Source organism: Neolamprologus multifasciatus, chromosome 10 (assembly GCF_963576455.1).
Source record: "Neolamprologus multifasciatus chromosome 10, fNeoMul1.2, whole genome shotgun sequence".
Classification (NCBI taxonomy): Eukaryota; Metazoa; Chordata; class Actinopteri; order Cichliformes; family Cichlidae; genus Neolamprologus; species Neolamprologus multifasciatus.
The window spans coordinates 26,533,200-26,546,196 of record NC_140448.1 but is presented as its reverse complement, the minus strand read 5'-3'; the positions used below and the strand labels follow the sequence as shown (position 1 = coordinate 26,546,196).

General features: G+C 40.9%; 1 protein-coding gene across 1 annotated transcript; it reads right to left on the bottom strand.

Moving 5' to 3' along the window:
* Positions 1–51: 51 nt before the first annotated feature.
* On the bottom strand, positions 52–12,315 carry LOC146510392 (adapter molecule crk-like). The gene is made up of 3 exons (XM_085173924.1): positions 11,429–12,315; positions 8,555–9,159; positions 52–4,976 (listed from the first exon to the last, which is right to left on the bottom strand). The coding sequence occupies exons 1-3, from the start codon at positions 11,646–11,648 to the stop codon at positions 4,842–4,844; spliced, it is 960 nt and encodes a 319-aa protein (XP_085030050.1). The 5' UTR covers positions 11,649–12,315; the 3' UTR covers positions 52–4,841.
* Positions 12,316–12,997: the final 682 nt, after the last annotated feature.

The following is a 12,997-nucleotide window of genomic DNA, read 5'->3' as shown; positions in this document are numbered from 1 at the left end:
TAGCATTTATAAACCCTGAATGTAGATAAACGGAATAAGTTCACACACCGATAAAGTGCACCCTGACAATTAGGTGTATATTTATTGACTAGGATACATTGATAGATTACACACTACAGATGATAAAAAGCTAATTTTGACTTCAAAATAAAAGATTTTGACTCATTGTACAATCTCTTGAAAAGAAACACAATTTTTGCTTGTTCTGAAAAAAAATGTATCACCACTAGATAAGGTGCATGTTTGTAGGTGATCGGTCTTTAACTAATGTGGCAGAACTGAGTAACAGTGAGGTGAACATCCCAAAAATCAGCAGTAAACCAGAAAAGGAATCACAAACGACTGTTCGAAAAATAAAAATCACCATTTCACACCAGATTTTATATTTGTTTTTAAAAGAAGCTTTCCATTTCACCCCACAATCACCAAGACAGCAGCAGCAGGTTTCATTTATGTCACGTTCCACACAAAGCACTCAAAAATGTCTCCTTTGGGACGTGGAAATATTGCATGGATTTATTAATGCAGCACAAACGGGGCTGTACATACTGTATACGGTTATAAAACATGACATTAATGCAGGTGTACAAAAATATTTTCCATAAATCTGAATCTCAACAAAAGAAATATGAAGGAAAATTACACACAATGTAAACTCAACACAGCTTCTGCACTCTTAAATGTGTTTGAAAATTGTGTCCAACCTCCCCACCAACACACAGCTGCGATCATTTAAAGCACTTTAAGGACCCCCGTAGGTTTTATCACTAAACGTGCCTCTGATGGTATCATTATTATAGATTTATTACCGGTATTTTTAAAGTTCTGATTCACCTTCTTGCATCGTGTTTTGGAGACGTCTGCCTTCTCTTGAATATAAACTAAACTGGACTCGCCATGTGAAGCTCCAAGCGCACAGAAATTCGTATGAAAAACACATCAGCGACATCTCCTTCCAAGAATCATAATCATTTGTTAACCACACACACACAGAAAATAAAATAAAACAAATAAATCCCCAACAAATTGTTGTGAGAAGCTTCATGTAGGGCACTACTTTCTGCCCAACCACACAAACCTGTGCAGAAGGAAGTGGTGAAAGTTTTTTTTCTTTTTTGGTTTATTTAAAAAAAAAGAGAAAAAAAAGAGTGTGTGTGAAATAAAATAAGAAAAAAATAAACCAAACAACAACTAACATAGACAGAGAAGATTTCATTTTTGCTCTATTTGGTCATATTTGTCAACATCAACCACACCCCTGTATAATAATAAATTAAAGATTAAGACAGCCAGTTAAAGACTAACAACTAAAACTACCCGTGAAACCAATAAAAACCAAACTAACTAAATACTTTCAAAACTAAAGTGAAATAAACAAACCCTTTCTGGCTACTAGCTACTAAACTAACAAAAAAAATATTAAAAATCTGACAAGTTACAACCTTTAAGATAGGTATGCAAGTAACTAGCTTACAGATACTGCTGTCATACAGTTACACACAAAAAAGAGTGAAAGGGAAAAGAAAAAAAAAAGCAGACAAATGTTTACCTCCAATTACTCAACTGATCTGTCCCCTCATTTCCTCAAATTTAAGGTCATTGTTTCTTTCTTTTTTAAGCATTTCTTTTGCCCCCCACTTACTGCACACGTTTGGACAGTAGGGGGCAGTTACCTCCTGGGGGAATGCATTTATGTAGGAAGAGGTTTATTCACAGGTGAAAGTGTAACAGTTACTGTTTCCACATCGAGCACACTTCCCTGACACTGGAACATCTGCACGTGTCTGTTTCTGGATGCTCTGAGAGCGACGTGGCAAGTTTAGTTCCATAATATCTGAGAGAAGGCAGGCGTCGCTAACACTGGGGTCGACATAAGTGGTTCTCAAACTGCACAGGTGTGGGCAACAAGGTGAAAAATACTTCTGTGTGTATTTTAGGGAGTCTGTTCGTTGCACTGGACCATCTCCATTGAGATAAAAATTATTTTTTGGACCACTCTTCCACATTACTGACAAATTCAAACTGTGGGGTGTTAACTTTTCCCCTCCCACAGAGTTTGAGAACCCCAGATCTGTACTGCGAGGTGTGAGGTGAACATCTTCTCATCCTCCGTCCCCTAATAACCATAGGAGGGACACGTAGGCATCATTTATCGCTTTCGCTCCAGGGCAGGTCTGAACTTCTTAATTTTGGAGAACCAGAAAGATAACATGCAATTCTGGGTGTGTCCTCGAGACTTCAACTTCAAGCCAGTCACTTCCCAATTTAACTTCTCATCTTTTCCAAGAACAAATATAAGGCAGGTCCGCGGAGGATGCGGACCCTCCCTCGTGACCAAGAAAAACAAAACAAAACAAAAAAATCTATGTGCAGCAGGGGTTCCTGTTTCAGTAAGCACTGCCAGCAATTCAATCTTTGAATGCATCCTGACAAAGATGATAAACGAGTTCCTGACCTGGTAAAAAATACAGGGTGCAACCAATCACACCCCCAATTTAAGACTCTTCCCCCTCCCTCCCACACTCACACACACACACACACACAGTGTTTTATCAGTCTCAATGCCAGTCACCACATTTCACAACCATTGTCAAGTCTGTACTAACGACAAAATTTACAAAAAAATAATAATAATAATAATCCCAAGTTGCTGATTCCTCTCCTTGTCTCTGAGAACAAACATGTCCTTGAGTAACAGATGAGTTTCAGGTTTCTATTTATAATGCCACGGTGCCAGCAGGACTGTGAATGTTTATAAAAGCTTTGTGTGCTCAAGATGACAAAAAAAGTTACAGCAAATGCCATCCATGGCACCCTTATGGCACGAGAAACAACACGAAAAAACATGTCCGTTTTAGCAGTAATACTTTTTTTCTTAGTGGTGGATTTTATCTTAAAAGCGTCTCCGAATGACTGTCGTATCAGCCCACCAGGAGGACAAAAATAAAATCCCTCAACCTTTCTCCTTGCATCCTTTAATAAAGCAGCCTCCCGGGATTGTTCCTTCCTCTGTGACAGGGTGCTCGTTTTGTTCTTTCGCATTTCTGAGTCTTAAAAGAGAAAAATAAAAAAGGTGTACACTCTCTGGCCACAAAAAATAAGAGAAAATCAGCATAAAGAGGGGAAATGTTTACAGTATTTAGCATGTAAGGTGTGCATGTATATAGAGTTAATTCTATAATATTATTTTCCACTTTTTGTACATCAACAACAACAACAAAAAAGAGGACTTGGTTTGTAGTGTAGGGTGTGGTAAAGTGGCGACGCTGTCTCCACAGGACAGTCATCAGGTAAAGTCTTTGTTGGTTTCACTCTGAGGTTCACAGTCTAGCACAAGCAAACAAAAAAATCTCTCACAGACACACATCTGTGAGAGCCGCAGTGTTTTATCTCCCGCTTTATCTCCATTTCCCTCCTGCAGGTGTCAGTGAAAGGTAGTGGCTGGAGATGCACGGATACAACGGGGAGGAGGAGGAGGAGGAGGAGAAGGATGACTCTGCTGTGTGATGTGATGATTTCAATACTGGGATGGAAGCATGTAAACCGGGGTTTGACTGATATCGGTCACCTGTGCCGTCTTTAATACGTTTTCTATTTAATACCTCTGTTAAATAGGAGGTATTAACAGGTTTAGCTGTGTTTGATCAACATGCTCAGAATCAATACACTTGTGTAGCATCAACGCCCTCTGAGCGAAGATGGGGGGCTTTGATACCTGTATTTTGGCTCTGACATTTCCAGTTTACACAAATTTACTACAAGTACACAGAGCTGAAGTCCACCAGAGTGAAGATATGTCCTTGCTCAAGGACGTATCTTCCTTAAGACTAGTGTGTTTTTTGATCATGATCAAACAACACACTAGTCTGGATAACTTAATAATTGCTCAAAAAGACAAACCTCACATTAGTGGACTTTGGGGGCTCTGTGTTAAAAAGATGTGGACTGTGGTTACAGGCAGACATCATCATTAGCTAGTCTAATAAAGAAATGTGTTAAGGTTATTGGCTGGGCCTGATATTATATAAACTGTGCCCAACGGGTGGAAATAAGATTAAAAACCATTAAAAAGTTTACATTTTAAGGAAAAACTGTTGCATAAGCACAACAAACCTCAGGTTTCACTCATACCAACTACTTTGGCTACCCCATTCTTGCATAATTATAGAGATTGGATACAAAGATTGATCGGGACATTACTGTGACAGTTCATCTGATCACATGTCTTTAAACAGTGGTTTAACTTTTTGATTTGTATTAAAATTAAATATTAGTTACTTTAAATTGGAAAACCTGCACCCGAGTACGACTCCAGGTTTTGGTTAAGATATTGTTTCCTCCAACCTGAGTGAAAACTTTAGGTGTGTAAACACGCTAAAGCAAAATCCTATTGTTCTCATATCTTTTAAACTATGATTATACAAAAAAGTTTAGCAAGTTCTTGACTTGTTTGTTTCTTGGTCGCCTCAAAAGGGCTAAATAAAGGCCTTTCTCGTCAAACCGTTAACGGACCTTCCAGTGTCATCCTGGGTGAACCAATACATGCTGCCGTGTACTTCAGTGTGTCTGCAGATGAAGGGCAAGCCAGCAGTGATGTTTCACAATGCAGGCAAACCGATATCAGTCCGACCACAGGGTGAACTCTTAATATGACTGGGGTTCCTCAAAAAGACATTAGACAAGATCAGCCAACACATCACATGTTGGGGTGGGCAGGAAACACTGACCAGTTTAGCTCAGAGTTTCATATAGTGTGTGCTTGCAGAAATCTTCTTCTATTCCAGCATGACGAAACTGAAAGCGAGGGGATGTGCTGGAGGTGACGGGAGCGCCTGCGCTTCTCAGCTCTCGTCGTCTGGATAGTACTGTTCCAACAACCGAACGTGGGTGAAAGGAAAGTGGCCTCGTTTGCCTTTGCATTCACCCTCCCATTGGCCGTTCACGTTGATCTTGGTCACTTTTACGGTGTCCCCCACCTGTTAAATAATAAAAAAGAAGAAAAGTCAGGCACATTCTGCAATCCTTACACATCCTCTTCACGCTCTAAATAAACTGTGACACATGCAAGTCAAAGTTATCAATACAAGCTCAGTGTCTGATTTCTATCAAAGCCTGCAGAAAGAAATGCATTGATGTGACATTGATTGACCCATCTTCATTTTACAGCTGTAGAGCAGAGAAACCATACAGGCCAAATTACAGGACTTCCACATTCGTCAGCTTTCATCTGATAATCAGATCCGGCCGGTTTGATCCGCTTCATTTACTCAACGAGATGCTGTGTTCATGTTGGCTGAATTTTTCCTTCCTAGTGTGAGTGACATATTTATCCCATGAAGGTCATTTTAGTGGACACAGAAGCTGGAAACGAGGACACCAGATGCAATTCACATTTTTCATAAATTAGATATAGATTTTGGTATATTGGCCTTCAAAATACTATGAAAGTTAATTCAATATCAGCTTATACATTAATAAATGGTTTTCTTTTTACTGCTTAGAAATTAGTATCACCCCAATAATCCAGCCTCAGTCTTTATTAAATGCACAAATAGTCTATATTTGGACACTGGCTGCAAAATCTCTGCCAACCACTTTAACAACAGAAGACATTTATAAAACAGCGCAATGCCATCTCGTCTGCTTTACCTCACACCATCTTCCACTTGTGATAATTCAAACACTGCAGTGGCTTCTGTCCTTACCAATGAGAGTCAAATAAACAGTGGATTTTAAGCAGGGGGCTCTGCTGACAGCAGTTCATCCAAAGACTGGATGCGCCAAGCAGATTAAATTTACTTTAGCTGTCTTTTTTCTTTCATTTGGAACTACGCATCATTACTGTTAATTTTTTTCCCGTTAAATCAGTTCCAGCCAGTGTTGAGGCTGTTACCAAACATGTAAGTTTTTACCTTTTAAACAATCACAAATTACTTATTTACTCCTTGTAGAAAGTAAATTCTTACACTGCTTATTCCATCCTGTGAACTTCCCAGTTTACAGTGTAACACTAAACCTTTCATATTGCTGTCAAAGTAATGAGGACACGCAGAAGATCTTTCGTTTGGGTGGTGAGGGACACAAAGTCACCCACTGAGGAGTTTTGGGTCCAGACTAATGAGTGTTTTTCACCATAAAGCCAGAGTCTCAAGGGAAATCGCCGGAGAACAGAGGCCTGGGTGGGAATGAGCTTGCACGCCTCGGGAAACCTGCACAGCAAATCAAAGCAAACTACCAACGGCCACAAGCCACCAAACACAGACAGAGGGAGAGATTCTCAGTGATCCAGAAACAGAGGCAGCTCTTAATAAACCTTCCTCAGGTTTTACTTACAGAAAACCTGTGAGTGTTACCTCCTATATATAGTAGGTCTGGATGGTCTTGGCTCGCACTCAGCATTTACAAACGACTGAAAACGCAGCGCTGCAAAGCCAAAAGGCGTTAATACCACACGCAAACAAGAAAGCAGAAGCATTGTAAGGAAAATAAATGCAGAAATATTCATATTTTTAAATCCTTGTTTGTTTGTTTTTTAGTTCCATAATTGCTGGAAACAATCGTAATGACATTAAAATCCAGTTACCGGCCCTGCCTTAGATTAAAGGACGTTATCATGTCATCACAGCATTTGGCTTTGCAGACCTGTCATCATGCTCGCTGTGGTGGGTTGTTGTTTCTGGCCAGAGCAGTTTGCACTTAAGGCTACGTTCACACTGCAGGTCTTAATGCTCAATTCCGATTTTTTGATTAAATGAGATTTTTTTGTCTGCTTGTTCACACTACAAATAAAATGCGACAGCAAACGCGCTCTAGTGTGAACGCTCAAAGCGGCCCGCATGCGCAAAACAAGACGTCACACACAACGCGCTCTGTTTAGACCCAGACCAAACAATATTGTTTGACTGATGGCCCTTAATACAAAGACTTCGGACTTTACGGTTCCCAATTTTTGCTTTAAGTTATTTTGTCATTTACATAATAATGTAAATAACCTAATAATGATCCTTGTTGCTGTTTTAGAGAGGAACGGTGCTTCAAAGGATAGTTGCAGATTTCTGTAAGAATCTGCAGATTATACAGTACAAATAAAATGTTCATGTTGTCTTCCCAACAGTTTCATTAACATCTACACTGGATGGCCAGGAAGCGTTCACGATGTCTTCTCGGTCTTCTGGATAATTGGCATCTGTCTTGTGAAAGTGACGTAAAAGACGAATTTAATGCGACTTCACCATTCAAACAACAGTCTCTCTCTAAAACATCGGCTATGTATCGGATTCAGTACCACATACGAAAGTGACCCAGATTGGATGTGAAAATATCGGATTTGTGCCGTTCACACTGTCATACCATGATGGGATATGGATCGCATAGGGTCAAAAAAATCGGATTTGATGCGCTTTCGCCTGCAGTGTGAACGTAGCCTTACTGTCACATTCTTGCAGCTTCGTGCTAGAAATCAGCATCACTCCTCAGAAGCTTCACATCTTTTCTCCTGCATATAAAAATAAATCCTGGAAATACTTTTACTGTCCGGCGGTCACAGTATTGCTGTTTAACTAGCTGTAATTTCATTAAACTGAATAAACTGTTCATATTCCGAATGACAGACTAATGTAATCAGATTGTAACCCACTGCTACAGCTCAATGGAGCACATCAACTACGGTTCCGTCGACGGACAACGCCGATTATGGTCAACATGCACGGCGATGTGCTTCACTACAGTTTCACAACGACCATTTCCAACACAGACGTGTCTGGGCGTGCACACACAGGTTCACACCTGCAGAAACACCATCCATCATCGTCAAATGAGACAAAACAGCAGGTTATTTCTGACTGTTGGTCTCGTTTAAGCTGGAGATGTTCTCCTATATCTTCTCCTTGACTTATACCCCACCAGGTATATTTACAATGTATGGTACAAACTGGCCATACAGTACACCTATACGAGGAAGGTAGATAAGCATGTTTGGGCCAAACACTGCGCATTATGGAGGGTAGATAACCTCTGCCGCCTAGCACGGATGCTGTTGACAATTAGCAATCCAACACAGGTTAACAGGATGACTGGACTATGGAGCAAATCACCCAACCCTGATATCAGAGCTGAAAAAAAAAAAAAATGGAAAAGCTAAAAGATTAGTTGGCCAAACGGCAAACGTGTGCAATGTGGAGACACTGAGTCCAGATTACTGTAGAATGTACTATTCAGTACATCACCACAAAGCAACTTAAAAGCGTTGTGCTCCACTGGACCTCAGTGGTAATGAATGTTCAATGCAACTTTCACATTAACCCATTGGGCTGCAGTGTGTGCATGAAGAGAGGCCACTGTAAAGGATCTATGTCTCCACTCTGAATGTCCTCATGCTCACTGTCAGCCTGCATTTGTAAAGACACAGTGTGCGTGCTCACATGCATGAGTAAGCCATTATAACAATCGGGACAATCTACGCCGCCTCGGCTCGGACCCTTTTGAAAGTGGAAAATAAGGGGGGAGAGTGATTCACAATAAACAAGAGGAAAGGAACTGGTGATAAGATTAGTACCTCCAGAGCCAGCGCCGTCTTGTCGTAAGCGTTGGGCACCCGCTTCTGAATTGCCCGTGCATAGACCGGCCCGTTCTGTAGGTTTGGGAGCTGAGTGTTGACCACAGGCTGAGCATACGGGCCCGGTTCCCCCAGAGCGGTGGCCTGAGGAGAACCTGTTCCATCTGTGCTGCCCATTACCCCGCCAACATTGCCGCCTTGTCCGGTCCCTGCGGGAACCGGACTAAGACTGGCTGCAGTGGGCGAAGAGGGTCGGTACCTTTCCACATAAGGCACAGGGATCATCCCGACTCGGCCCTCCTGGTTCTTGGCGTGCCACCACTGCTCCTCTGGTTTCTCCAGCACGCGCAAGATGTCCCCCCTGCGGAAGGGGAGGTCCTCATAGTCGTTGCCAGGGAAGTCAAACAGTGCCCGGACATACTCGGCTTCCTCGGTCTGCTGGGGAGGTCCGACAGCGGGGGGGCTGATGAGGCCTGACTGCCTGCCTCTGTTCACAGGCTCTATGAGCGTTGTGGTGTCCAGGTAGTGGATCTTGTAGAACTCCAGCAAAGCCGGCAGCCCATCAAACTCCTGATCCCCAATCCGAAACCGAGAAGGAGCCAATCCTGGTGGAAGAAATGAGACTTTATTAGCTTGCTAAAAAATAAAAAATTAGAGGAACCAGGACAAACCCCTATTTCATAATAAAATAAGAATAATTTTGCCACCTAGCCTGTTTGTTTTTTGTTTAATAAACACGTTAAGCTGTGCACACATAACCATTTTAGTGAAAGAGATGAAAGAGAAAATGAAAGTGTGCAAAAAGTCATGTGATCAATGTTACCTAATATAACTTAATAAGCCGTTATATAAATCTCTTGATATTAGAAGACAACTAATAACAGATATGGGTAAGACCAAAGGCAGGTAGGTTCCTTTAGATCGACATGCAACATTAACAGTGATCATACTGTATTGTGATCGTAACTGCAGAATGACTGTCCGGTGCCCTTCCCTCCCATCCTCAGAAGTCTGAATTCTCAAGTACATTTGCCAAATAGTGTACTGAGCAAGCACACAAGTACAAACTTGGTGGTGTTAGAGAAACACCCACTGAAGTGGAGCTGTCCACTGTGTTTGTGCTGTTGGTGCCTGTGGGAGAATTTGTCATGTAACTAGCTGACACATTAGACCTGAGCAGATTGATTTTTGAGGGATAATAAAATTGACAATGCATCAATAAAGGCAAACAGTATCTAGCCTACTTCTCACTGATTTACTAATTTCCACGAGGGCTTGGTACAGCCAGATAAACGACAGGAGAGAAGAGCAGCAGAGCAAGTTTCTGCAGGACGTGGATTCAGGAATGACTCAATTATGACACTGTGGCACTTTGAGTTCAACTGTCCTGACTCAAACAGCACCACAGCTGAATTAAGCACTTGTTTGTCATTTCAAAATAAATGTGACGACTATGAGGTGAATCACTTTGCGTACAGTCTCTTTTATCGTCTATGAGGCCATCCCCTGATTTACTACTGGGAAACAAGACACAGGGAAGTTCAGAAAGGACGAGGATTGTGCAACAGCCATTAAGGGCCTCAAGCACAACGACAAAACATGCAAGTACGGGTGTGTGTGTGTGCAATAGGGCCTGATCACAGACATTCCTGAAGCACCAATCTGACCAGTCATCCCCCCGTTGTGACAGCGGAACTTCCCCAGTTCATTCAACCTCTGCAGCAGCAGCAGCAGCAGCAGTAATAACAGTTGCTCACACCAGCTCACCTTACCTCTTTACCTGCTGAAGGGTAGTCCTGCTGCTAAACAGGGACAAAACACCACCAAAAAATATATTACCCTTAACAAAAACAGTGGCTGTCATTCAGCCACTGTTTTTGTTAAGGGTAATATAAAATGCGGTTGTTTACTATCCTTTAAAGAAACCTCCATCAACCACACATGGGGATTAGATTCAATAAAACTACTCACCTTAATTTTTCAGTTAAAAGCAACACTGGCTCACAGAACTTAGTAAAACTATATACCAGTTTTAAAAGACAGCTTTAATAATCACGTTAAGTTATAAACCTACATGTTACTGTACATATATGTTAGTGGCTTTAGGGAAATAATGTTAATTAGACAATTCCAGAAAGGAGTTCAATGTTGCTTGAGGAGTTTGTGGGCGGGGTAAATAGTGGAGGTTTATTACATACATGCCGACTTTTTAAAAAAGTTTTAAAAACCCAGAAAGATGTAGATTTATAGGGTAAATAAGGGGAAACATTTTGGATTTAGTAAAATCTTGTTAAATAGGACAATTCCTAAAGGTACTCTGGCTGGCTTGCGGAAAGAGGTGTGTACAGCATACCTACAAAGTTTTGTTTTGCATCTAAGATTTCATTATTATATAAATAATGATTTTAAAACTGAGCTTCAAAAACACTAAAATAAATAAATGTGTAATCTCTAATGGTAAGATTTGAGTGCTTGTGGAGTTACTCGGATTTTTTTTTAAAATTGGACAATTCCTAAGGGGAGTCTGGCGTGGTTTGGGGATCGAGTGGGCGGTAGCGAGGTGTGTAAACCACATGTATAACGTTTTGTTGAACAGAGTGGTGATTTTTGTTATTACAAATACGCCGACTTAAAAAGGAAGCCTCCAAAACGCGAAAAGGTTGTAAATTTATTTGGTGAAACCAGGATATATTTGTGGATCTACTACTGTCTTGATTAATTAGACAATTCCTAAAGGGAGTCTGGCGCTGCTTGAAGAGCGAGTGAGCTAAATCCTAGCAAAGCAGGTTTAAAATGAAAGTACTCCTTGTGTTAGAGCCAAGGGAACACGAAGAGGGTCAAGTTCAGTTAAAGTGAGAAGTAGACCAACGTTACCTGATCCAGATTGTCTGTTGTTGCTGATACTGTTGATGATATAATGGGACACTCTGGAGTTCTCCGACACGGAGAGCACGTAGTCTCCGGGGATGGTTATCGAGTCCCTCACGAGGAAAACACCATGTCTCTGTCCCTGTAAAAGAGAAACCGCCTCCTGGCGGCTCAGTCTTCCCCAATACCAGCTTGCACGGTCTTCGGCATCAAAATTACCGGCCATGGCTGTGAAATCCCGTCCTAGGCTTGAGGCCTTTCCCCTTCGCCTCTCCCTATCCGCAACTCATACAAAAACTTTGGTTGACTAACACTCCCGCTGGAAAAACGTCACAACGGCACGATTTTCGTAACGTCTAAGCGTAATATCAAGGGGTTTATTTCGGCGGAAGGAATTCTGCACCACAAATCCAAATGATCTACTTTTTGTTGTTTAAAATAACTAAAAAAAAATCATAACTATCGTGCAACAAGAAACTCCAAGGCTGAAATGGCGGATCTAGGGAAAAGTTGACCTCATCTACCGGAAGGGATGCCCGGTCAATGGGAAGCGGTGCGTTCACGCCCATTAAAAGATTGGAAATCTACCAAACGATCGTTCATCTCCGTTTAAATTACGGCTACATTTAATGCGGATGCCTTCTGTTTATATTAGTTTGAATGTGTTTTTTACTGATTATGTCATCTTTGTCTTAGCTTACAAATTTCCAAAATTTAAATCCTTGACATGACTGGAAGCCAAGCATCGCTCACCGTAAGTTTCTGTTGAAACAACAAACGCACCACAGAAGTTAAAAAGCGTTAACATTGTGAAAATCGTAAAATACAGCTTTTAGGTTTGTTTGTTGTTGTTGTTGTTGTTGTTTTTTAGCATTCTTTAAGAGATCAAAATAAACTTAATATAAACTTTTGTTTATATATTAATACTGTCCTTGAATGGACTTGCACCAAATAAGTATGCCTCTATAAGAAGGAAAACACAATATTATTAAAGATCTTAAATCTCATTAGCCTTTTTCTCAGGTTAGTTAATCTGATGCTTAATTTCTTCCTATTTCTATTTTAAATCACAAATTAAATAATGAATTAACCTCCGTCAGTTTTACCACCTACACCCAGGCCTGATTACTGCCACATCTATTGAATCAAGACTTGACTTAAACAGAACCCGTCTGACAAAGTTAGGGACATCACCAATTTAGAAAGGGTTACAAATCCATTTTCAAGGCTTTGGGGCTCCAGCGAAACAGATTGAGAGCCATTATATACAAATGGAGAAAACTTGGAACAGTGGTGAATCTTCCAAGGAGTAGCCAACATATCAAAATGACTCCAAGAGCACATCAATGAGTCATCCAGGAGGTTACAAAAGCAGTTCTTAGTGAAGGGTGGCATAACCAGTTATTAGGTTTAGGGGAAATTACTTTTTCACATAGAAACAGGTATGTTTGCATAGCTTTTTTTGGATTAATTCAACTTATCTTTGTCTATCAATAAAATTTGTTTGATGATCTGAAACATGTAAGTATGCCAAAAAAAAGGAGGGGGGGGATTCTTGATAATCGCAGTAATTAC

Coding starts and splice junctions, on each gene's coding strand:
- LOC146510392 (XM_085173924.1), bottom strand. CDS start 11,648: ATGGCCGGTAATTTTGATGCCGAAGACCGTGCAAGCTGGTATTGGGGA. Junction 9,160..11,428: donor CAACAGACAATCTGGATCAG/GTAACGTTGGTC, acceptor TTCTTCCACCAG/GATTGGCTCCTTCTCGGTTT. Junction 4,977..8,554: donor AGACGGCGCTGGCTCTGGAG/GTACTAATCTTA, acceptor ATTATTTAACAG/GTGGGGGACACCGTAAAAGT.